The sequence below is a fragment of the Neoarius graeffei genome, chromosome 13, assembly GCF_027579695.1.
Source record: "Neoarius graeffei isolate fNeoGra1 chromosome 13, fNeoGra1.pri, whole genome shotgun sequence".
Classification (NCBI taxonomy): domain Eukaryota; kingdom Metazoa; phylum Chordata; class Actinopteri; order Siluriformes; family Ariidae; genus Neoarius; species Neoarius graeffei.
In genome coordinates, this window is record NC_083581.1 from 45,198,405 (window position 1) to 45,223,344 (window position 24,940).

At 40.8% G+C, this 24,940-nt stretch overlaps 1 protein-coding gene across 3 annotated transcripts; it reads left to right on the forward strand.

Annotated features, from left to right (window-relative positions):
• The first annotated feature begins 324 nt into the window (after positions 1 to 324).
• sgms2b (sphingomyelin synthase 2b) lies at positions 325 to 23,280 on the forward strand. Of its 3 annotated transcripts, XM_060937819.1 has the most exons (7): positions 2,958 to 3,095; positions 12,124 to 12,273; positions 16,718 to 17,370; positions 19,227 to 19,344; positions 19,441 to 19,594; positions 21,841 to 22,007; positions 22,706 to 23,280. In XM_060937819.1, the coding sequence occupies exons 3-7, from the start codon at positions 16,847 to 16,849 to the stop codon at positions 22,889 to 22,891; spliced, it is 1,149 nt and encodes a 382-aa protein (XP_060793802.1). In that variant the 5' UTR covers positions 2,958 to 3,095; positions 12,124 to 12,273; positions 16,718 to 16,846; the 3' UTR covers positions 22,892 to 23,280. The 3 variants fall into 3 exon arrangements, with proteins under 3 accessions (XP_060793803.1, XP_060793802.1, XP_060793801.1); XM_060937820.1 differs by lacking the exons at positions 2,958 to 3,095; positions 12,124 to 12,273 and adding an exon at positions 325 to 346; XM_060937818.1 differs by lacking the exon at positions 12,124 to 12,273.
• Positions 23,281 to 24,940: the final 1,660 nt, after the last annotated feature.

The following is a 24,940-nucleotide window of genomic DNA, read 5'->3' on the forward strand; positions in this document are numbered from 1 at the left end:
TGTATCTACAGAGATTTTGTATTTATTGAGGAGAAAGAGTCTTATCTGTCTGTAGATATGACAGGAATTTTAACCCAAAAAGAATGTCTTTCCAGGAACCACAAATGGCTACATGCACTGTGACTCAGAGCCTCATCACTACCTTACTTGTGTTTGGAAACTTTTAGAGATGCAGGATTTTAGTTCCACTGTGTTTCACAATCTAGTACAGGATGAAACCAAACTTACACCTCAGACGGTCAGAGAAATGATGAGGTGTTCTAACACTGAACTGTTTCTACACACTCTCACCTCAGGTTTGCTCTCTGATCCAGGAGTTATGAAAATTATGCGTTTGTGTTGTATGGTATGTATTCTTTTCTTTTCTTTTTTTATGGACTCCCTAAAACATTCAAGGCTAGACTAGCATTACAATAACATAACATTTACATTTTTATAAAGCTCCTTTGTGAAAATTTGGATTTTAAAAAGCAATACAGTAGAATAGAATAGAATAGAATAGAATAGAATAGAATAGAATAGAATAGAATAGATCATCCACAACTGCATGGAAAAATATTTCTGGCATTTCTTCACATTTAATTTTATATTATTTTACTTTTTATTTATATTTACACTTTTTGTTATTATTGTTTAACTGACATCTGATTTCTTGTGTTGCTCTCTATGTTATTCTGGTGTGTTTAATGAGCTTCTCTATTTTATCTGTACGTGATTATTGTGTTTGTGAAGCAGGCTTTAGTATATTTTAACTGTGAACATTGTAAATCTGACTTGAATATTAGTCATGTTTTGAAGGCAATCTTATTTATAATTTTCAATTCAATCTCTCTCTCTCTTTCTTTCTCTTTCTGTGTGTGTGCGTTGCTTCAAGAATAGGATATGATTCATCTCGATACACTGTATGCGCTCTGACGCATTCTCTATTGCTTGAGGTGTATTGCAAGTGGGTGGGGTTAATATGAGTGTACTTGCCATTACACTGTATTTAATTAAATTATGGAATGGGTCATGCTAATGCAAACTGTCCACGCAACTGACCACTCACCTTAAATGTAGACAATGTAGCTAGGCCATGTTTGGTTTACAAATGTTGCTTCTTAAATTGTATTTTAAAGCTACAACAACAACAACGACAAGAAAATAGGCTAGCTAACCAAAGCAGTACAAGCTTCTGGCCACCAACTAGAATCATGCAAACTGGAGGCTGGAAGTCTTAAACAGTCTTGCTGATGTAGTTTCTGATTCATTGATATTGCTGACACTTCAGTGCAGAAAAAAGGAGATGGTTGAATAAAAAAGTATAATTGATTGATTGATTAAAACAATTAACTAACAAGTGTTGCCAGGCAAAACAAACCTCGCCCGGTAGCACTTATGATGAATATGAAGAAAGATATCACAAAAAATCGATTTTGACCTTTTGGGTGGCCTTGGCCTTGATTTTGACCTTGTGTGTGAACATACTTAGCCAATCAGAACACACTGTACTGCTTACTGCTCTCAGCCAATCAGAACACACCGTACTGCACGATTATTACACCCTCACATTCTTACAGCATGATGACATGGTGGCTCGCGCCTCTATATGAAGCAGTAGCCACAGAAACCTTGACTTTGACCGGATGAACCCCAAAATGTTGGAAGTTCTATTTGAGACCAATGTCCATCTATCCTGAAAGTTTCATGAAGACTGGTCCAGCCGTTTTCCTGTCATATCCATCCATCTATCCATTATCTCTAGCTGCTTATCCTGTTCTACAGGGTCGCAGGCAAGCTGAAGCCTATCCCAGCTGACTATGGGCGAGAGGCAGGGTACACCCTGGGCAAGTTGCCAGGTCATCGCAGGGCTGACACAGAGACAAACAACCATTCACATTCACACCTACGACCAATTGAGAGCCACCAATTAGCCTAACCTGCATGTCTTTGGACATGCGGACACGGGGAGAACATGCAAACTCCACACAGAAAGGCCCTCTCCGGCCGCTGGGCTTGAACCCAGGACCTTCCTGGTGTGAGGCAACAGTGCTAACCACTACACCACCGTGCCGCTGACCATCATAGCATTAACCAAAAAAAAAAAGCCACAGAAACTCTACCGAAAACAATACCTCACCCCACTTACTCCATAGCAGGCGAGGTAATAATAGCTAACTAACTAAGTATTTAATAATAATAATAATAATAATAATAATAATAATAATATACTATTTTACAATTTTTACAAACTTTGAGACGAATTATAACAGAATGAAACGAAAAAATAAAATGTGATTTATAAAAAAAATCAAGCATGAAAAGAACAAAATGAATTAAAAAATCTAAGCTAAAAAAGATTATCACAAAAAGATGAAATTAATAATTCAGCATTGTCCATGTTTTATGCGTTTGTAATTTTTATTTTTGTGTATGTCATATTTATACAGGGCGGCACGGTGGTGTAGTGGTTAGCACTGTCGCCTCACAGCAAGAAGGTCCTGGGTTCGAGCCCGGGGCCGGCGAGGGCCTTTCTGTGCGGAGTTTGCATGTTCTCCCCGTGTCCGCGTGGGTTTCCTCCGGGTGCTCCGGTTTCCCCCACAGTCCAAAGACATGCAGGTTAGGTTAACTGGTGACTCTAAATTGACCGTAGGTGTGAATGTGAGTGTGAATGGTTGTCTGTGTCTATGTGTCAGCCCTGTGATGACCTGGCGACTTGTCCAGGGTGTACCCCGCCTTTCGCCCGTAGTCAGCTGGGATAGGCTCCAGCTTGCCTGCGACCCTGTAGAAGGATAAAGCGGCTAGAGATAATGAGATGAGATGAGATATTTATACATATTTTTACATTTTAATTGAGTGTTTTTGAGGCAAACAGCTGAAGTCTCCTTGAACGACATTCTTCATAGGCGAGTGGGCGAGGTGTTTAACCGCGAGTAGGCGTGGTTTGAGACACAGGTGGGCGTTAGAAACAGGTGAAGACTTCCGATTCAGTCTCTGTGTTTCGTGGACAAGAAAACACCGATCAGTCCCGGAGTATTAATATATATACATACATACACACACAGTCCTGTGAGTTTCATTCATCAGGTTCAGGTGAAGAATCAAATCAAATCCAGGTGAGCACTTTCATTTATTAAACGGTTGTTTTCAAGCCTGAAATAGCATAACATGATCAGGATCAATATTTGGAGTGAGTAGGGCTGAAATGTTCACTCTGACAAACACAGCAGTGTGGGTTATAAAGAGGTTAATATAATAGCAGGCTGTACGCGCGGTTTTCAGTTATAGAATATGAGAAGGATAACTGTCTAACAAATCATAAGCAAATATCCATATAACCTTTTCCATACTATCACACAGGCCTCCAGGCTGTTAATGTACCTAACTTTTACGTGTCTTTGTGTGTTCAGGTGTCAGTGGATTGTTAGTAACAAGTGTGTTTACATTTATTTGGTTGGTTTCCCTCCCCATCCCAATCCCAATCCCATCATTTCCCTGGAATAGGCGCCATGTTGCTGTGAGGGTTGGGTTCCTTCAGGGGGATTTATTTTTGATGTGATGAACGTTTTGTTAATTTCAGGATTTGTTTTAATAACATAGAACAAGTGTCTTTTCTATAAAACAGAGATCACACATGTTATATAACGTTTTTAAAATACAATAAGTACAATACTGTAGTGTAATAGTTTAGACTAGCTACACCGTCTTTATTTTTAGTTCCTTTAGGATGAGTGATGCCTCGCGCATGCGCAGAGCGTTTATCCCACGACAGCGTGGGTCTCGTGACTTTAGTGACGCAATTCTTCTAATTTCATTATCATTTTCACCTTTATGACATAAAAACTGTCAAGTAGCCATTTCTGTTGTTCATAATGGGTTAATTTCGTTCGTTTATTCACAACAAAGAAACGTCGAAACCATCCGCCATTTTCCCTCAGAACTTGAGGGTTTTTGTTTGTTTGTTTGTTTGTTTCGAAGATTCGGCCTATTGTTCCGGTTAACTGAGTAACCAACATAAATACATACATAAAGGTTTGTGTGTTTAATGTTGCTTTAAAACATGAAGGAAAAATTTGGAAGTAGTGAAAGAATTTTTTAGAAGTGAAAGAATGTGACCCTGTAAAGAAAGACGAGTTACAGCAGGGTGTGCCAACATTACTGAGCTTCAGTCAAACATTCACACACTAGCACCTTTCAGCCTTTTGTTAAGATTTCTCTTAGCAAAGACACACCCTTGTTTGCTGCTCACACTCACTGTCTGTGTAACTATTAAAATTATCTAGATATTTTACTTATTTTTATTAATAATAATTATTCATAATTACTTATTGTACCAATTACAAAAAAAGGTGTTTGTAAGTTGATCTTTACCCAAACCGGCAAAGATCAATTGTGATTCTAGCTGATTAGAGGTTGTGGTTTTTTAATCCTGTGAACACTTTTACGTGAATTCAGAATTGACTTCAGAAAGCTTCTGTGCACTCATACCAGGGTTGATACAATTATTAGACCCTTACAAAACAATTTAACTCCTGATTGTACCATTTTATACCACAGCGCAATTCTCAAATCAGAAGGTGTTGAATGTTCTAGAACAGCAGTTCTAACAGTAGTGTAGCTGCAAATCACAGGTTTATATTACGTAGGCATGACTCTTTTACTGGGAAATACACCACTTGTATTTTTCATATGAACTACATCCGGGACATGGAGAACCAGAACTGTGACACATTTCTCTATATGTCACGCATGAGGATATAGATGAATTGTTTTGATAAATTTGGGTACTTCTTGTTTGTGAATATGGCGATATAATCAAAAGCAAATCACACGTTGGCTTGAAGATATGAAGTTTATCTTCTCGTGTTGAAAAACTCGCATTTTTCATGCGAAATGCATTGTGGATCTGAGTGACATTTCCCAATATTTTCACTCTGTTGACGTCACTACCAATGTTTTCCTGCTGACTAGACGTACGTTGTCAATGGTGAACTGGTTCAAAATTAAAATTCTTTTGATTAACTTGGGTGGTGGTGGTGGGGTGTTGTGGATGTCTATACAGTGATGTGAAAATATGAAGTTTATCTTCTCGTGTTGAAAAATATAACATTTTTCTTTGCTCATTCATGATCTATACATTCACCACTTGAAGATAAACTTCATTTTTTTGCGCTACTGTGTAATATCCTCCATATATATATATATATATATATATTTTTTTTTTTTTGTAATTTAATTCAAAAAGGCAAACTTTGTGTATGTATGTGTTATATAATTAATTTCATTACAGGTAAAGTGAAATTTCCAGGCTTTTTTTTTTGATTATGGCTTATACCTCATGAAAATCAGAAATCCAATATCTAAAAATAGAATATTTCATTTCGAGTTTAAGTAAAACTATAAATGCTGTTTATCTCTCGGTCTAGTTCAGTACACGTAACCATAATCGTGGGGAAGAATGCTGACTTGACAGTTGTCCAGAAGATGATTATCGACACCCTCCACCAGGAGGGTAAGCCACAGAAGGTCACTGGTGAAAAGGCTGGCTGGAAAAGGTGCACAAGCAACAGTGATGACCGCAGTCTTGAGAGGATTGTCAAGAAAAGTCGATTCAAAGACTTGGGAGAGCTTCACAAGGAGTGGACTGAGGCTGGTGTCAGTACATCAAGAGCCACCACACACAGGCGTCTTCAGGAACGGGGCCACAATTGTTGCATTCCTAATATCAAGCCACTCCTGAACCAGAGACAACATCAGAAGCATCTTACCTGGGCTAAGGAGAGAAAGAACTGGACTGTTGCTCAGTGGTCCAAAGTCCTCTTTTCAGATGAAAGTAAACTTTGCATTTCATTTGGAAATCAAGGTCCTAGAGTCTGGAGGAAAAGTGGAGAGGCACAGAATCCAAGGTGTTTGAAGTCCAGTAGGAAGTTTCCACAGTCTTTGATGATTTGGGGTGTCATGTCATTTGCTGGTGTTGGTCCACTGTGTTTTATCAAGTCCAATGAGCAACAGTCCAGTTCTTTCTCTCCTTTGCCCAGGTAAGACACTTCTGACATTGTCTCTGGTTCAGGAGTGGCTTGATATTATGAATGCCACATTTGTAGCCCCTTTCTGGAAGACATCTGTGCATGGTGGCTCTTGATGCATCAACACCAGCCTCAGTCCACTCCTTGTGAAGCTCTCCCAAGTTTTTATATATATATATATATATATATATATATATATATATATATATATCATCTCATCATCTCTAGCCGCTTTATCCTTCTACAGGGTCGCAGGCAAGCTGGAGCCTATCCCAGCTGACTACGGGCGAAAGGCGGGGTACACCCTGGACAAGTCGCCAGGTCATCACAGGGCTGACACATAGACACAGACAACCATTCACACTCACAATCACACCTACGGTCAATTTAGAGTCACCAGTTAACCTAACCTGCATGTCTTTGGACTGTGGGGGAAACCGGAGCACCTGGAGGAAACCCACGCGGACACGGGGAGAACATGCAAACTCCACACAGAAAGGCCCTCGCCGGCCCCGGGGCTCGAACCCAGGACCTTCTTGCTGTGAGGCGACAGCGCTAACCACTACGCCACTATATATATATATATATATTAAAAAAAAAAAAACACGCACTGTAAAATTTTCCCTTCTTGACAATCATCTCAAGGCTGCAGTAATCTTTGTTGCTTGTGCACCTTTTTCAGCCAGCCTTTTCAGCAGTGACTTCCTGTGGCTTACCCTCCTTTGCCCCTTTTCCACCAAATCAGTTCCTGGGCTGGTTCGGGGCCAGTGCTTAGTTTGGAACCGGGTTTTCTGTTTCCACTGACAAAGAACTGGCTCTGGGGCCAGAAAAACCGGTTCCAGGCTAGCACCAGCTCTTTGCTGGGCCAGAGGAAAGAACTGCTTATGTCAGCGGGGGGGCGGAGTTGTTAAGACCAGCAACAATAGCAAGACTGCGAAAGGTCGCCATTTTTAAATAAGCAACGAGATATCATGGATGCAGTAAAGCAGCAGTCATTCATTATTGTTGTTGCTGCTGCTTCTTCTTCTTCTCTGTTGTTGCTTCGATGTTCGTGCCAAGGTTTATGCAAATGCTGCGATGTAACTGACGTATACAGTGACGTAATGATGTAGCTTCCCTTAGCGCCCCGAGCTATGGAAAAGTAAACTGGTTCTCAGCTGGCTCGCAAGTTGAACGAGTTGTGAACCAGCACCAGCACTAGCCCCGAACCAGCCCTGGAACTGATTTGGTGGAAAAGGGGTACTTGTGGAGGGTGTCAATCCTCTTCTGGACAACTGTCAAGGGTTGTTTTACAATCAGGGTACAAAGTTTGTGTCACAGGGGTCCAAAATTCAAATTGATTCAAACTGGTTCTTGTACCAGTTTTTAAATGGACAAGTTGAAGAACAGATTTCAGGTAATTTTTTGACGTGCGTATGGTAGTTTTGTGTAATCTGCTATAAGATAAAGGAGATTAAGTGTAGCTTTAAGCAGGGCTGGGAGAAACAAATGAAGTGATTCTCGGAGAGGACTTTTTTTTTTTTTTTGACAATTCAGAATCCACTACTTCCATAGTGCTTTTAAATATAAGGCTGTAAGCTTTGTGTTAGTTGTCTCTAATATTTATGTCCCAATATCTTGACCACATTTTAGGATGAAAATAATCATTTTAGATATGTTATTTTATATTGAAAAATTAGCTGTCTCGGAGAGGACATTTTTTTTTGACACAATTACATACTAATTTGATCAAAATAGTCTGAAAACTTACTGGCATTCAACATTGGAAACATAGTTAAGTTTTAATGATATGGAACCAAATATTTGTTTTATGGTATAAAGAATAATTTAAGTGCATCCCTTTTGGAGCTACCTGTGGTCAAAAAAGCACTTTTTCTAAATGACACGAGTAATTTTGCTAAATATGACTTATATTGCCATACATTCACCAAAAATAACATCAATTTTATTTTTTTGCATAGTGCTTAGAGCTATCACAGGGCTACAATAAACAACCAAGTTTATTTAGTCAAGCCTTTTGATATTGAAGATAATAAGTGTTAAATGTGATTTTTAGCTTGCATACCCTGATTGTAAAACAACCCTCAAGTCAGCATTCTTCCCATGACTATGGTTACTGAACTAGACCGAGAGATGCATGGTATTTACTGTTTTACTCAAACTCAAAATGAAAAATTCAAATATTTTGAGATACTGGATTTCTGATTTTCATGAGCTATAAGCCAAAAGCATTAAAATGCAAAAAGCCTTGAAATATTTCACTTTACATGTAATGAATATAGAATATATGAAAGTTTACCTTTTTGAATTAAATTATGAAAAAAATGAACTTTTTTTTTTTTAACAATATTCCAGTATTTTGAGATGCACTAGTTACTTCGCCCTGGGACGGAGTCCACCAGGGGGTGAGGTATTGTTTTCAATGGGGTTTCTTTGTTTGTTTGTTTTTTTTAAACGATATTACAGGGAAAACAGCTGGACCAATCTTCATGAAACTTTCAGGATAGATTGGCATTGGTCTCAAATAGAACCTCCAACATTTTGAGGTTTGTCTGGTCAAGGTTTTTGTGGCTACTGCCTCATATACAGTGTCCTTGTGCTGTAAGAGTATAACAATCATGCAGTACGGTGTGAGAGTAGTACACTGTGTTCTGATTGGCTGAGCGCAGTAAGCAGTACAGTGTGTTCTGATTGGCTGAGAGCAGCAGAGAATCAGAACCATGTTTATTGGCAAAGTATGTTCACGCACAAAGTCAAGGTCACCAAAAAGGTCAAAATCGTTTTTTCGCGATATCTTCCATCATATTCATCATAAGTGCTACCGGGCAAGGCCAGCTTACACTAAGTTTATATTTATCTATTCACTTGGGACGGCACGGTGGTGTAGTGGTTAGCATAGTGTCCTCACAGCAAGAAGGTTCTGGGTTCGAGCCCAGCGGCCGGCGGGGGCCTTTCTGTGTGGAGTTTGCATGTTCTCCCCGTGGTGGGTTTCCTCCGGGTGCTCCAGTTTCCCCCACAGTTCAAAAGACATGCGGTTAATATGGGACGGCCTTGGGCTGAGGTGCCCTTGAGCGAGGCACCTAACTCCCAACTGCTCCCTGGGCGCTGTTGGCATGGCTGCTCACTGCTCTGGGTATGTGTGTGTGCTCATTGCTCGTGTGTGTGTGTGTGTTCACTGCTTCAGATGGGTTAAATGCATAGAGGAATTTCACAAGTGTGTGATGAATAAAGTTGTGCTTTGCTTTATCTCCTAGCTACAGCCTGGGTAGGTCTCTAACTAAATACTGACACCTAGTGATGAAAAGTAATATCAGGGTATAAGCAAGCCCTGTGTCCAAAATCACTCAATACTCACTATGTAGTGAGGTCGCCAGTTTGTAGTGCTGTCTGAATGTATAGTGAGAATTATTACACCCTATATAGTAGACTCATAGTATCCCACAATGCATCGTGAAAAGTAGTGTACAACTGATGGTCACTAACCAAGCAATACATACCATCATGTATTGCGGTTGCACTGAAAGAAAAGCTGTTTTCATAAGGACCGTTAAGTATTTTAGACTGAGTATAGCAGTAGTTTGTTTTTCCTAATGACAATGGGCATGAGACAAATTTATAAGTTGTGGTGCGAAAGTGGCAATAATATTGTAGCGTGTTGTGGTTGAATGGACGGAGGAAGAAATACCATATAAACGGACATTCAAGTACAATTAAAAATAGTAAGAGAGAGATAAAATACAAGAATAAAAGTTACAGTGCAGAGCGAGGAATTAATCAAAAGCCTCAAATTTGATTTAATAAAAGGCAGTGGCAAAGAAGAAAGTATTCAGCCTTGATTTAAAAGAACTGAAAGATGTAGCAGATGCAAAGTACTTTATGTATTAATGTGGGAAATATGCTCAGTATATGTATTTATCACACAAATGCATGCATGCATGCATTTATTTTGAAAACCCATCAGATCTGGCACGTTTTATTTGTGCGACAGTAATGACGTAAATAATGGCACCTCGGAGTAGAGTCCAAAAGTGTGTGTTCATTTTACCAATAAGCTCACTATATAGTCCTGTATATAGAATTCTCTAGATAATGAGTAGGGAGTAGTGAATGAGTGAGTGATTTCAGACACAGCTCAGGTCTTTGTCTTTTGTGATCAGTTCAGTAGAGGTGTTCAGATCCAGTGGGTCATTACTGGTGTTTGACAGACTCAGACTTTTGAATTCACGTGTGTTTTTTGTTAGAAAATTACACTAATAACACTGGAGAAACTAAGGGGCAATATTATATTCTTTCATCAGGCCCAAAATTTCTAGCGGTGCCCCCCTGACTATTAGACCACACCAATGTCTTTTTCTTTCTCAGTGTAAAACAGATAAACACTGCTTAAGGCACTGAGTGGGGAAACTTTGCTGGTTGTCTCAAAAACGATGTCTGTTTTTGTTTTCTCTTCAGTTTTCTGTGCAGCTGAATGTTAGTTCATCCTGCTCATGGTAAATTTCAAAGAAAAGTAATGAATTATTGATGATGGATATTTGTTTTGTACATCAGACAAACCTACACTTTTCCTGCAGGATCCTCTTACCTGGCCACAAAATACCGGCTAAATTACTGTAATATTCAACAGTCATTTGACAGTTAAAATACAAACCAAATGCAACTGGCCAATAACTCATAAATTAGATCAGTTTAACACAGAACTACAGTCAGTATAATCAAAATACTGGGCTGAAATAGAAACCCAACTACTATGTAAATTGAACTTAACAGTCTTGTTAAAGGAGCCTAATACTTTGGTTAAATCTGTAACTCAACCTGCTGGGTTGAGTTACAGGTATTCCAATATTTTGAGATGCACTAGTATATTAATGCGTCTGTTCTAATACACAGCTGTTTCTATAGTTATTCGCAGGGACGTGTATGGCGTTCATACTGCTAATAATAAATGGATTAAAAACGTGTGTGAATTTTTCTGTAAGGAGACATTTGTTACATGTATGGAAGGAATGTCAAGAGTTAGTACTTTGTGACAGTCAGAGGTAAAGTTGTAACTAAGTTTTCCTACAGCTTCAGGACATAGAATTTTACGCTTTGTGGTTTCTTGGTATCATGAAAAGATGCTTTTTGTTTGTTTGTTTTTTGTCTTATTAACTTGAAGAGATGGAAAAGAGAGACCTGTGAGGGAATGATTGTTTCTAGCTCCTATAATGTAAGTGAGAACAGGAACTAAACACGTCCCCCCCCCCCCCCCCCCGACATTAAATGTTACTATAAACTGATAAAACACATGATGTTCTTTTATCATTTTGCTGTTGTATAAGAGGAATAAATTTTAAAAAAGGGCATGTGCTGGTCGAAGAAACTATTTAATATTTAATAGCTATTAAATTGTACCAATACTTGTACCACTTTAGTACCTTTGTTTTACCTACCCAGGTGCATGTAGTATACTTTTAAAGCTCTAAAAGCTAATTATGATTTTAGTTATCACCTTAAATCATTTTAATGTTGCACAGTGTGTTGAATGCCCTGTGTGGTTCTGCCCATTAGGAATACCTTAGCCTGAATGCAATTTAACTTGCGTTAATGAATGGAATACAAAGTCAAGACAGTGTTAGACTGTTTTAGATAGAGACTCATTGTGTTGAGAAGTTAGTCCTCAATTGTTGGCTGTCAAGTCAAGTTTATTTGTATAGCGCTTTTAACAATAAACATTGTCGCAAAGCAGCTTTACAGAATTTGAACGACTTAAAACATGAGCTAATTTTATCCCTAATCTACCCCCAATGAGAGAGCCTGTGGTGACGGTGGCAAGGAAAAACTCCCTCAGACGACACGAGGAAGAAACCTCGAGAGGAACCAGACTCAAAAGGGAACCCATCCTCATTTGGGCAACAACAGATAGCCTGACTATAATATTAACAGTTTTAACATGAGGACAGTTTCGTTGATGTTATAACTCTTCATTGATGGAAACTTGAGTGCAAAACTGTTCATGATAACTGCAGTCCTAAAGTTAGCAAGACAACTGTAGTCCTCAGCCATAAAAGCATTACTGTAAGAGTCCAGAGCATCCTCCAGGTATAACCCTCAACTATCCTCATGGGGCTGTCCTTCACAGGAGCGGTGCGATAAAACTCTGACCAGACACGGCACCAGGATGGACCAAGCAGGTCCGAGGGGCAGAAGAGGCCAGCATCTCAATCCCAGGACCAACATGTAACTCAGAGGGACAGATTGGGGGGGGAGAGAGAAAGAAAACACATGTTAGGTATGCCCTAAAAATGACAAGTATTAAATCTGTGTGGTAGGCTTGCAGAGACGAGAGTCTTTACATCAGGCATAACGCACAACAATGGCATGTTAATATGGTAAAAAATATATCATGACCTGTTCTGGCTAGATGCTTGATTGGGTGATGGGAGCACACTCCTCAGCAATGATGAGATGCAGATGGGACCCTTAGGGCTGGCCAAGACAATTCAGTTACATTTCACCGGGTCTGGGACATGCGACAGAAAGTCTGACGGCCGATTCCCTGCAGGCTACGATAGCCAGTCGAGTTCTCCACCCTCTCCACCAAAAGATTTCCTGTTGACTCCATGTAACTCAGAGGGACAGATTTGGGGTGGGAGGGGGAGGGAAAGAAAACACAGATTGTTAGGTATGCCCAATGTCACCTGAATAAGTAGGAGCAGTATATATATTGCACTGAGTACAAGCAGGGACTCCGGCAACTAACTATGACAGCATAACTAAAAGGAGAGAGCCAGAAGGTAACACAGGCATGAGGGAGCCCCGGGACATAAAGCAGCCAGCCACTACACCGTCAACAAACTCGAGTGAGCAAGCGAGTGGGGACTGACAGCATCCATACATCCCAGTTTACCAAAACACTCTATGTCTGAGGACCCTCCAGATCTACACCTTTACCTCATAAACACCATTAACAAAAGGCTTGACTAAACAGATATGTTTTCAGCCTAGACTTAAATGCTGAGACTGTGTCTGATTCCCGAACATTACTTGGAAGGCTGTTCCATAACTGTGGGGCTTTGTAAGAAAAGGCTCTGCCCCCTGATGTAGCCTTCACTATACGAGGTACCAGCAGATAGCCTGCACCTTTTGATCTAAGTAGGCGTGGTGGGTCATAGAGGAGCAGAAGTTCACTCAGGTACTGTGGTGTAGGCTGTTTTTTTTTGTTTGTTTGTTTGTTTGTTTTTTGATACTTTTTGCAACACAATGTTTTTACTGTGGACAAGTTTTATTAATGTAACTTTTTATATTAGAAATTTATGATGTGCCAGTTGTTAATGTTCCTTGAAGCACATTATCACTGGCTAATTTATTAGGTTAATTATTTGGAATTTAATATAATCAATACATCTATCCATCCATTATCTGTAGCCGTTAATCCTGTGTAGGGTCGCGGGCAAGCTGGAGCCTATCCCAGCTGACTATGGGTGAGAGGCGGGGTACATCTTGGACAACCCTCCAGGTCATCTCAGGGCTGACACATAAAGACAAACAACCATTCACATTCACACCTACGGTCAATTTAGAGCCACCAATTAGCCTAACCTGCATGTCTTTGGACTGTGTGGGAAACCAGAGCACCTGGAGGAAACCCACACAGACACAGGGAGAACATGCAAACTTCACACAGAAAGGCCCCCGTTGGCTGCTGGGCTCGACCACAGAACCTTCTTGCTGTGAGTCGACAGTGCTAACCACTACACCACCATGCCACCCAATGTACAACCCCGATTCCAAAAAAGTTGGGAGAAAGTACAAATTGTAAATAAAAACGGAATGCAATGATGTGGAAGTTTCAAAATTCCATATTTTATTCAGAATAGAACATAGATGACAGACATTTTCTCAGTCTAAACATTTGATACTGTATCATTTAAAGAGAAAAATTGTGATTTTTAAATTTCATGACAACACATCTCAAAAAAGTTGGGACAAGGCCATGTTTACCACTGTGAGACATCCCCTTTTCTCTTTACAACAGTCTGTAAACGTCTGGGGACTGAGGAGACAAGTTGCTCAAGTTTAGGGATAGGAATATTAACCCATTCTTGTCTAATGTAGGATTCTAATTGCTGAACTGTCTTAGGTCTTTTTTTTTTTTTTTTTTTTTTTTTGTCGTATCTTCCATTTTATGATGCACCAAATGTTTTCTATGGGTGAAAGATCTGGAATGCAGGCTGGCCAGTTCAGTACCCAGACCCTTCTTCTACGCAGCCTTGATGCAGTATGTGGTTTGGCATTGTCATGTTGGAAAATGCAAGATCTTCCCTGAAAGAGACGTCGTCTGGATGGGAGCATATGTTGCTCTAGAACCTGGATATACCTTTCAGCATTGATTGTGTCTTTCCAGATGTGTAAGCTGCCCATGCCACACGCACTAATGCAACCCCATACCATCAGAGATGCAGGCTTCTGAACTGAGCGCTGATAACAACTTGGGTCGTCCTTCTCCTCTTTAGTCCGAATGACACGGCGTCCCTGATTTCCATAAAGAACTTCACATTTTGATTCATCTGACCACAGAACAGTTTTCCGCTTTGCCACGGTCCATTTTAAATGAGCCTTGGCCCAGAGAAGACGTCTGTGCTTCTGGATCATGTTTAGATACGGCTTCTTCTTTGAACTATAGAGTTTTAGCTGGCAATGGCGGATGGCACGGTGAATTGTGTTCACAGATAATGTTCTCTGGAAATATTCCTGAGCCCATTTTGTGATTTCCAATACAGAAGCATGCCTGTATGTGATGCAGTGCCGTCTAAGGGCCCGAAGATCACGGGCACCCAGTATGGTTTTCCAGCCTTGACCCTTACGCACAGAGATTCTTCCAGATTCTCTGAATCTTTTGATGATGATATGCACTGTAGATGATATGTTCAAACTCTTTGCAATTTTACACTGTTGAACTCCTTTCTGATATTGCTCCACTATTTGTCGGTGCAGAATTAGGGGGATTGGTGATCCTCTTCCCATCTTTACTTCTGAGAGCCGCTGCCACTCCAAGATGCTCTTTTTATACCCAGTCATGTTAATGGCCTATTGCCAATTGACCTAATGAGTTGCAATTTGGTCCTCCAGCTGTTCCTTTTTTGTACCTTTAACTTTTCCAGCCTCTTATTGCCCCTGTCCCAACTTTTTTTGAAATGTGTTGCTTTCATGAAATTTCAAATGTGCCAATATTTGGCATGGAATTTCAAAATGTCTCACTTTTGACATTTGATATGTTGTCTATGTTCTATTGTGAATACAATATCAATTTTTGAGGTGTAAATTATTGCATTCCGTTTTTATTTACAATTTGTACTTTGTCCCAACTTTTTTGGAATCGGGGTTGTAATATACTGATATGGATTATAGCTTTCAAGGATATAAAAATTAATAATTAGTGTGCTAACTCTGAGGATGTACTAATGTGTAGCAAAATAAGTGATTCAGCAACTTGTGTTTTAGAATTTTTAAAGTGTAATTTTTTTGAGGAGGGTAATAAACAATTGCCTTGTCATAGATGCCTGGATAAATTTATTGCATGTGTACGTGCGTGAGCGAGAGAGAGAGAGCTGGTCACTGTAGAATCAAGATTTAATGTAACAACAGTTTAAAGTTCTTAGTGTACCAAAGCAACGAGTGAAATGTGCAGCATGTACAATCTGAGAACACAACCTTGAACTACTTGGACTCCCTCACTTATTACAACACAACAATATAATGAATAAAGCACTGTGTCATGCTATTATAGGAAAAAAAACACTGGGGTGATGTGATAAAGCAGAGTTGCTGTTACCACTCTCAAGTTGATTATTTTCTGATATCAGCATAAGTGATACCTCTTATGTTAGCAATTTTTCAATTGCAATATTTTTCATCCTACATCATACTTTTTTATTCTGTTTATTCTTCACACCCCGCACACTTTCTCTGTTCAAATTATACATCATCTTGTGAGTTGCCTTTTAAGGAAAAAGGGTCAAGCCAACAATTAGTGGGGCTCATTTCAGAGCCAGAAAAATCTCAAGTCAGATCTTATGAATACTGTGGCAGTTTTTACTTATTTTGATAATTACAGGCATAAAAACACGTCAGTATAACAGACTGCACCTTTTAAACACTAAACAAAGCCAACTTTCAGGATTGTCTGAAAAATGGGTACTTTTTGAAGAAATTAGGAATGGCATGCAAAATGAAGGCTTGAGATCCAGCCACAGTCTTTTGCATAAAGCAACTTGAACCAAGGAAAGACACAGGAAGTTACTCACCGTCATGAGGTCATTTCCATGTTGGATGTGATGCAGTATCCAGTGATCTTTCACTACGAGTGTAAGAGCATGTGGATGAAATTTTATCAGGATCTAGAGACAGGGCTCAGGGAATGGAAGTAATCCTCATAATTATTACAGTAATCATGTAACTTGATAACTTTTATGCATTATTATACTAAATTGGCATAAAGTCAACAGAAAAGCCAAAGAAAACTTTAATCACAATTTCGTGTATAATAAATTCATCCACCACAATTCCTTACTCTTGAGCACAGGTCTGATACTTGTGTCCTGTTTGAACATCAGTTGTGTAATATTTTATTTTTCCAAAGATTGACACAATGTTTAATTCTAGTATAAAAACACATACATTTCTAATAGTGTTAATAGTCTCTCTCTCTCTCTCTCTCTCTCTCTCTCTCTCAGGTCTCCACTCACACAAGAAACGGCAGAAATTCAGCAGCCTGTGGTTTGATTCAGTTTCTCTGAAGATCGTTTGTTTGTTTTCCATTCACAAAACACAGGGTGTGTCAGTGTGTAGGTGTGTGTACATTAATGATGGCAGTGACTGAGCTCCCTGAATCATTGCAGCAAGAAGGTGAAAACGTTGACCATATCGAAGTATTAGTTCCAGACACTCCCCCAAACCCTCAGACTCCATCCACAGAACTAACCCCAGCCATTACAACAGATGGTGGAGCTGCAGACCACACCACAGACAATGCCACACCCAAGTCTCGTCTATCACGAGGTTTTGCACATTTGCTGAGAAAGAACCAGGACTACATCCGCATCAGCATGGTTGAGACACGCCTTCAGCACTTGCATGTTGACCGTCTACCGGCTGAGTGGTGGAAAACAGGTGTGTCTTTTCTGTGGGCGGGGATTATGCTCTTCTGCACCACTGTCATGATCACGGTGGTGCATGAGCGTGTCCCGGAGAAGGCGGAGAATCCACCACTGCCTGATAAGTTCTTCGATTATGTACCGCGTGTGGAGTGGGCATTTACTGTCACTGAAGTCAACGGCATCGTACTGACGATCGTCTGGACCACTCAGTGGCTCTTTCTTAAACACAAGTCAGCAAATTTATTTACGTTTCTGATTGTCTGAGGGGTTTTTTTTTTCTCTCTTTTGTCTCTCTCTTTGCCTGGCTGACTTTCTCTCTCTGTCTGTCTGTCTGTCTGTCTGTCTCTCTCGCTCTCTCTGCCTGGCTGTCTTTCTCACTGACTTTCTCTGGCTGTCTGTAAAGTATGTATGTTTACTTTTTTCTTTGTCTTTTCTTTGTCATTTGTCAGTGTCTGTCTCCTTCTGTATCTCCTTGTTTAGCCATGTTAGTGAAACGTGAACTTTGTTATTCATAATTGTTCTCATTGTTACCTACTGCAGCATTAGAACTGTGCTTAAATATTAAAATTTTATGCTAATTAGATGTATACATGTGCAGTACCTCCAGGTACATTTTCCTGTGTGAGTGTTCATTATCTCATCTCATCTCATTATCTCTAGCCGCTTTATCCTGTTCTACAGGGTCGCAGGCAAGCTGGAGCCTATCCCAGCTGACTATGGGCGAAAGGCGGGGTACACCCTGGACAAGTCGCCAGGTCATCACAGGGCCAACACACAGACACAGACAACCATTCACACTCTCATTCACACCTACGGTCAATTTAGAATCACCAGTTAACCTAACCTGCATATCTTTGGACTGTGGGGGAAACCGGAGCACCCGGAGGAAACCCACGCGGACATGGGGAGAACATGCAAACTCCGCACAGAAAGGCCCTTGCCGGCCACAGGGCTCGAACCTGGACCTTCTTGCTCTGAGGCGACAGCGCTAACCACTACACCACCGTGCCACCCAGTGCTCATTATTTGAGACCTAATTCAAATTGAAGTGCAGAATTTGGATTTGAATTAGCATTTTTATGTAATAATGAACACTGCAACAGAGTGTAAAATGGTAACGTCAGAGTAAAGCTGACCTACATGTGTATATATTATAGCACACCTACAGTGGCTCGAGGGTCGACGTAGCCACAGACTAAATGAAGGGGAGAGGCTATCACACTTGATTCATGCTTTAAGCTACTATCTATTGAATTTATACAGTAACCCTTTTAATAGGCAGCTGAGACTCAACATCACGCAGTCATCTAGAGTGTCCACAATTTATATCAGCTTTTCAACAAATGCTAATGCACAAAAACCACACAAAAGACCTGAAACTAGCCCAGAATATGCAGGTACTGGAAAAGGGAGTTGCACTAAGGAACGTTATTTTCACTTGTACTATATTTTGTGAAAACTTATTAGATTTCTTTCTGATTTGCAATAAAACAAGTTCTTAGAAGATGCCAAAATATCTCAATCTGGCAATCCTGTCATTAGCCATCCTGTTCACTCCTCTATGAGCTTGATACAGAGTGATTTCTACCCCAGTGGGCTTTTGTTTGTGCTTGTTGCAGTTCCCATGTTTTGCCACTAGGCGAACTAATAATTCTGGAGCTCATTGAAGCAGTGAGCAACTTGGTGATTGGGTGACATCCATGTGAGAAATCAGTGGAACATTGGCTTATATCTGTCAGATAGTGACATTTTAAAATCTTTGGTCACTCAAAAGTGGTACTTTATGCTTCAGCAGAATTTAAAATGTATATAGTTGTGAATGAGGTCTTCATGGAAATTGGTATTAGTTGCTGGGGCTCTGCAAAACCTGCCCTGATGGATGAGCCACCACTGACACACACTCACTCTCACACTCTCTCTCTGCCAACCAATTAAAAACAAGTATTCTCCAAAACCATGGTATAAATCCTCATGCTCACCACTTCCACTGAGGTCCATACAGAGAGGAGCAATGTTTGTGTGTCTGCCACATGGTCAGCATTTGTCCGCTGATGAGATTGTAAATGGTAAAGTGTGTGTGTTTCAGATCGATCATAGGCCGCAGGTTCTTCTTTCTCATGGGGATGCTATATTTGTATCGCATCATCACCATGTACATCACCACATTGCCTGTCCCCAGTACACACATGAACTGTGCTCCCAAGGTTGGTGTGTGTCTGTGTGTCTTCTTTTGCTTTTTTCTCATGTGTAATGAGTTAGCCCTGAGTTCGTTATCTCTCTCTCACTGTCTGTCTCTCCAGTTGTATGGTGACTCAGTGGGGAAAGTGTATCGTGTCTTCCAGCTTGTCTCAGGAGGAGGTTTGTCCATCACGGGCTCACACATGATGTGTGGTGATTTCCTGTACAGTGGTCACACAGTCATCCTCACACTCACCTATCTATTTATCAGTGAATGTAAGTGTGTCCATCATCACTTCTGCACTTGTTACAGCTAAAACAATTATAGCACACAGTTGGGTACAAATTGAGCATTCTAGTTTTCTTTTCTTCCATGGTCCTTTTCTTTTAACCTGGCTAATTCTAGTTGACTACCTAGCTGAAACTAAGATAAAGGCAAGTTATTCCTTTATTAATCCCCATGGGGGGAAATGCTGAAGTACAGGGTAAAATATAAATAAATGTAAACCAAGTTAAAAAGAATAGAATAAAAATGGAGCTAAATAAGGACAATATTGCTCACAAAAGACCGCAACAAACAACAAGAATTGGTAGTGGCAGTACATCGACTAGTGGTGTAGAGCCATATAAAGTGATGCAGTGAAGTGCGGTAGTGGTAGGTATTCTGAAATGTAAGTAGTGGAACTATAAATAATAATAGTGCAACATAAGATACATAATGGTGCACCTTAAAAAATACTACTATGGCGATAGAGAAAAAGGACAAAAATATACAGGATATATTTTGCAATATTCCACGAGTTCAGTGCAGGAGAAAGTGTGGGTGATTTTTATTTATTGATTGATTGGGGGGTGGGGGTGTCACTGGTCAGTTTGATGGCAGTGTATGTTCTCCGCTGTTATACAGTCTGATGGCAGTGGGCACAAATGAGTGTCTGAAGCGCTCCGTTTGTTGCAGTTCCCCATGGAGGAGGGTGAGAGGGATTTGTTTTGGATGGCTCCAAATATAATAAAAACCAGTCTCTCAAAGGTCCTCATGAAGTGTGATGTTGGAGCCATGGGTCTATAGTCATTAAGACTGCTGTGACGGTTCCTCTTTGGCACCAGAAAAATGCAAAAGGTCTTCCAGAGTGTGGGCACCTTCTTCAATTTTGGAGAGGGATTGAAGAGGTGTTGTAGAGGAGCTGCCCAGCACACACTTTTTCAGCATTTTTGGGTTGATGTCATGAGGTCTACTGGCTTTGCTCCTCTGAAGCCTAGAGAGTTTCTGCTGTACCTGAGTGGTGGTAAGGGGGGTTGCAGGGAGCTGTGAGTTCCTAGCTTGTGGATGAGTAGTTATGGGAGGAGTGGTGGAGTGTCCTGGTCTACTGTTATGGTAATCTTGGTTTGGAAGGGGCTGATGGGTGGGGGGGCTGTCCCCTGGGGTCAGAATTCTGCTTTTGGGGGGGTCTCTACTATCCCTCTCAATCCTCTCCCAGACCTTCACCCACCCATGGGGGTGTGTCTATATCACCTCAGGTATGTGAGCAGAGGGGACACTGGTTCCATGCCAGTATAACAAGAGCTCGTCGCGGGTGTAAGTGATCATTGTCCAAAATAAAATGAAAGAAAAGCACAGGAAGAAACACTGCAACTAAAATGTTGCAGCAAAAAACATGCAGTACATGACAATAACTAAATAAAATGCAGACAAAATCCATAGGAAAAGAGCAGAGCAGGGAGAGAGCTGTTGCAACAGGCTGTCGACCTCTTTGGCGCCCGTGATTAGACTGGAGAGACTTCTGAAATCGCATCCATGGGTTCCAACAGTTAAGCCAATTACACTGGTTATGCAAAATTGTAAGGACTAAGCTGTGGCTAGAAATTTCCTGTCATAGAACCTGCATGCTAGGCTAGATAGCTAACTTTAGAGCTCATTAATTTAACCGTTGAACAAGTGATGGTCGTCATGGTAATGTTATATTTGGACAATGGTATGTTCAGAGAAGAAAAAGATGTAAATCAAAACTGATATTGAAATCATCACCTGTGATTTTAATGTGAACTAGTATCTCATTACCCAAGATAGCTGGCTAGTTAATTCTAGACAACAACAAATGGTGAATGTTGTGTTTTGGACAGTGTTTTGTTCAGAGGAAATGAAGATGTAAATCAAAATTATGATCGTGAACATGTGTCCACTTGTAATTAATGTGAGCTGGACAGAGAGGAGGTTAACTAGCTAACAGCTAGCTACCTTTAGAAAGGAACAAATGGTGTTTGTCATGATAATGTTTTATTTTAGGACTGGTAAATAATCCAAGAGGATGAAAATTCCCATTTGTTTCACCTGTGCCTCACATTAGCTTATGTTATTGAAGCTATTAAGGAATGGCAGGAAAACCATGAAAATGTTTTTCATGTCTAATTTGCATATTTGTGTATATTCATAGATATGGGTTTCTTGGTTATTCATGTTTATGATTAATCAGCTGCACATGTTGTGTTTTTGATCCTCAGCACTGTTCTATTTTCTGTTGCAGACTCCCCCCGCTGGATGTGGTGGTATCATCTGATCTGCTGGTTGCTGAGTTTAGTGGGTGTGGTCTTTATCCTTGTAGCTCATGAGCACTACAGTGTGGACGTGGTGGTGGCGTATTTCGTTACATCACGCCTCTTCTACTGGTACCACACCATGGCCAACAACCAGGTAAACACTGACAGCACAGTACAATGTGAATGAGACATATCAGGGAAAAAAACTGAGTGCCACTGTGCTTTAGTACCACATCCTGTCTAACAACCAGGAAGCATTAAAACTATAAACCTTAGTCCTTTTAGTTCATAACATGGGAATTACTGTAAAAATAAGCTTTCATCATGTATAAACCAGTCAGGTCTTTTGTCAAATTTGTATCTGAATCTCTTGTTTGACAATGTGGGACTGTGCGATGTTGTAAACAAACAGAACACAAGTAAAAGTGAAAACCTCAAATTAAATCCTTAACACATTTACACCATCCTCAACTTCATCTGACATTATCTGAAATCACATTAAAAATCAATGACTGGTGTCAGATGTAAACAAATCATGGTTTGACTGATGCTTTTTAATGAATCATGCAAATTAGTTTGCAGATCCACCTGAATCAGTGGTTGTGTTTTGTCTACACAATGTTGGTGTAATTCATTTAAGAATTTGTCATTGTTCTTGCCTGTGTTTAACTAAAACAACTGAAAATTGAAGAACTAGCCAGTGAATGAGCCAGGTCAGTTGAATTGGATATTTAATGCATTGAAATAGATAGAAAGACCCTCAGTATCAGATTCAATAGTTCGCATGCGTTCAAAACATTTATTATTATTATTATTATTATTATTAACTCTGTCTCTCTCCCTCTCCTCCAGTCTCTAAGAGATTCCCCTCAGAATTATCTCTCTCATGTGTGGTGGAGGTGGTGCTTTAGCTTTCTAGAAAGGAACGTTCGCTCCGTGGTGCCCTGCAAGTTCTGCTGGCCATTTACTCTGCCCACTTCTTGCCTAACTACGCCCTGCGACTCGTACTCCAAAGTGCAGCCGACCCGAGACGAATGATACACGCTTGTGTGCGCACGCGCACACACTTCACACTTGGGATAGAATGTTACAGCTCAGGCTCACACACAGCAGTATTTTACAGACCGAGAGGGTACATGTGTGTGTGTGCCTAAGTGCTTTAAAGACTCTATATGGTGAAGAAGCAAATAAATTATTTTTAATGAAGGATGTTTGTTTTATGAGTTTGTGGCTCAGCTGCATGCTGTTAGCATCACCACAGAGAGCATGTTTACTGACCTTACTGAAGGACTGCTTATGTTTATTAACACGTACTGTATTTTATTTACTTTCAGTGTGTATCTTTTGCATTAATACTGTATGTAAAAGTTTAATATTGTTTATTTTGCCTGTTATGACTGTAAAATAATAAACTATTTTTCTATGTAGCTGTGAATACAGACTGATTTTGTCATACGGTAATGTCACACTGTTTTTGATGATGCAGATATTTCCCCAATTATGCAAACTTTGCAAATTGTGCAGCTTTGCAAAAATAAACACCTCATACTAATAAACAGCTATGCATAATAATAAACACAGGAACTATACAGCACTTACAATTCTACATACACTGGACAATACAATACTATAAAGCAATACATAATACTTCACAACACTACACATGAGACTATACTACACTGCAACATTACTCATTATTATTGTTTTGGTGAATATGTTCTTTGCGGAAAGTTGTGGCCACTGAGGGGCATCAGTAAGAATGCACAATTGAAGATGTGGAAGATAAGGTTCTTGGGGATTTATTAATAAGAACTCAATAATGACAATTAGTTTGTGGGGTGTGTGTGTGTGGTTGTTATTTCTGAACGCGCACAAGAAACCAATGGCATAAATCAAGGCACTAAGTAAACCTAGAAACACTGCTGACTCATCAGTCTAAAATGGCGACCTCACCCCGAACTTTTTCTGGAATATTAAAGTGGCAGGCGTCCTTCACATGCCTGTGCGGGAGGAGGCGCTCTCTGATTGGCTAATAATAATATTAATAGAATAGGTACTCTGGCACAGGTCAGCCCTTTGTAACAGCCGCCCCCAAATTTGTCCCATCAAATTTGTCACTTGCGGAAGGGCTGACAGGGTCCATGTCCTGAAGTTCAGGGAGGGCGATGAGGCGTGCCACGGGCCTGGTGTAGGTCTTCTCCTTCACCTGGACGACAGCAGTGCGGACTTGTCCGTCTATGCCTGGGATGACGCTGGTGACACGACCCACAGGCCACAGGGCCCTTGGCAGTTGGGGGTCCACCACCATCACAACAGTTCCTGGCTGCAGCTGCAATGGGTCCCTGTGCCACTTAGACCTGGTCTGCAGTGACGGGAGGTAACGCTGGATGAAGTGGGTCCAGAACTGATCTGCTAACACCTGAGCATGCTTCCAGCGGCGGCAGCTCAGCAGATCAGACTCTGTGTAGACTGCTTGGGGGAGTGAGGGATCCAGCCACCCCATGAGGAGCAGATTGGGTGTCACGGGGTCCACATCAGCTACGTCTGTGGAAACATAGCCTAGAGGCTTCGAATTCAATACCCCCTCCACTTCTATCAGCACTGTCCTAAGAACCTCTTCAGGGACAGGCTGAAGCTGAATAGTGGAGTATAGTGCTGCCTTGACGGATCTCACTTCCCGCTCCCAAACACCTCCGAGATGTGGAGCGCTGGGAGGATTGAACTGGAACTGGATCTGGTACTTCCTCAGGTGATCTTGAAGAGTGGCATGCATGGCTCTGAAGGCTTCTTGCAGCTCTCGATCCCCACCACGGAAGTTTGTCCCCTGATCCGATAGGAGTTCTGCAGGCTTGCCTCTCCGTGCAATGAACCTGCGGAGGGCCATTAGGAAGGAGTCTGTGTCGAGGCTGGACAGGATGTCCAGGTGTACTGCCCGGGTTGTGAGGCACTTAAACAGGATACCCTACCTCTTTTCATGACGGCGGCCCATCTTCACTGTAAAGGGGCCAAAGCAGTCCATTCCCGTCGAGAAGAATGGGGGCTTCATCAGTCGCAGCCTTGCTGGTGGGAGGTCCACCATTTTGGGCA

Excerpts from the sequence above, each read along its gene's own strand:
- sgms2b (XM_060937820.1), top strand. The coding sequence starts at position 16,847 with ATGATGGCAGTGACTGAGCTCCCTGAATCATTGCAGCAAGAAGGTGAA. Across the intron at positions 17,371-19,226 it reads TGGCTCTTTCTTAAACACAA|ATCGATCATAGGCCGCAGGT; the intron begins GTCAGCAAATTT and ends TGTGTGTTTCAG. Across the intron at positions 19,595-21,840 it reads CTATCTATTTATCAGTGAAT|ACTCCCCCCGCTGGATGTGG; the intron begins GTAAGTGTGTCC and ends TTTCTGTTGCAG.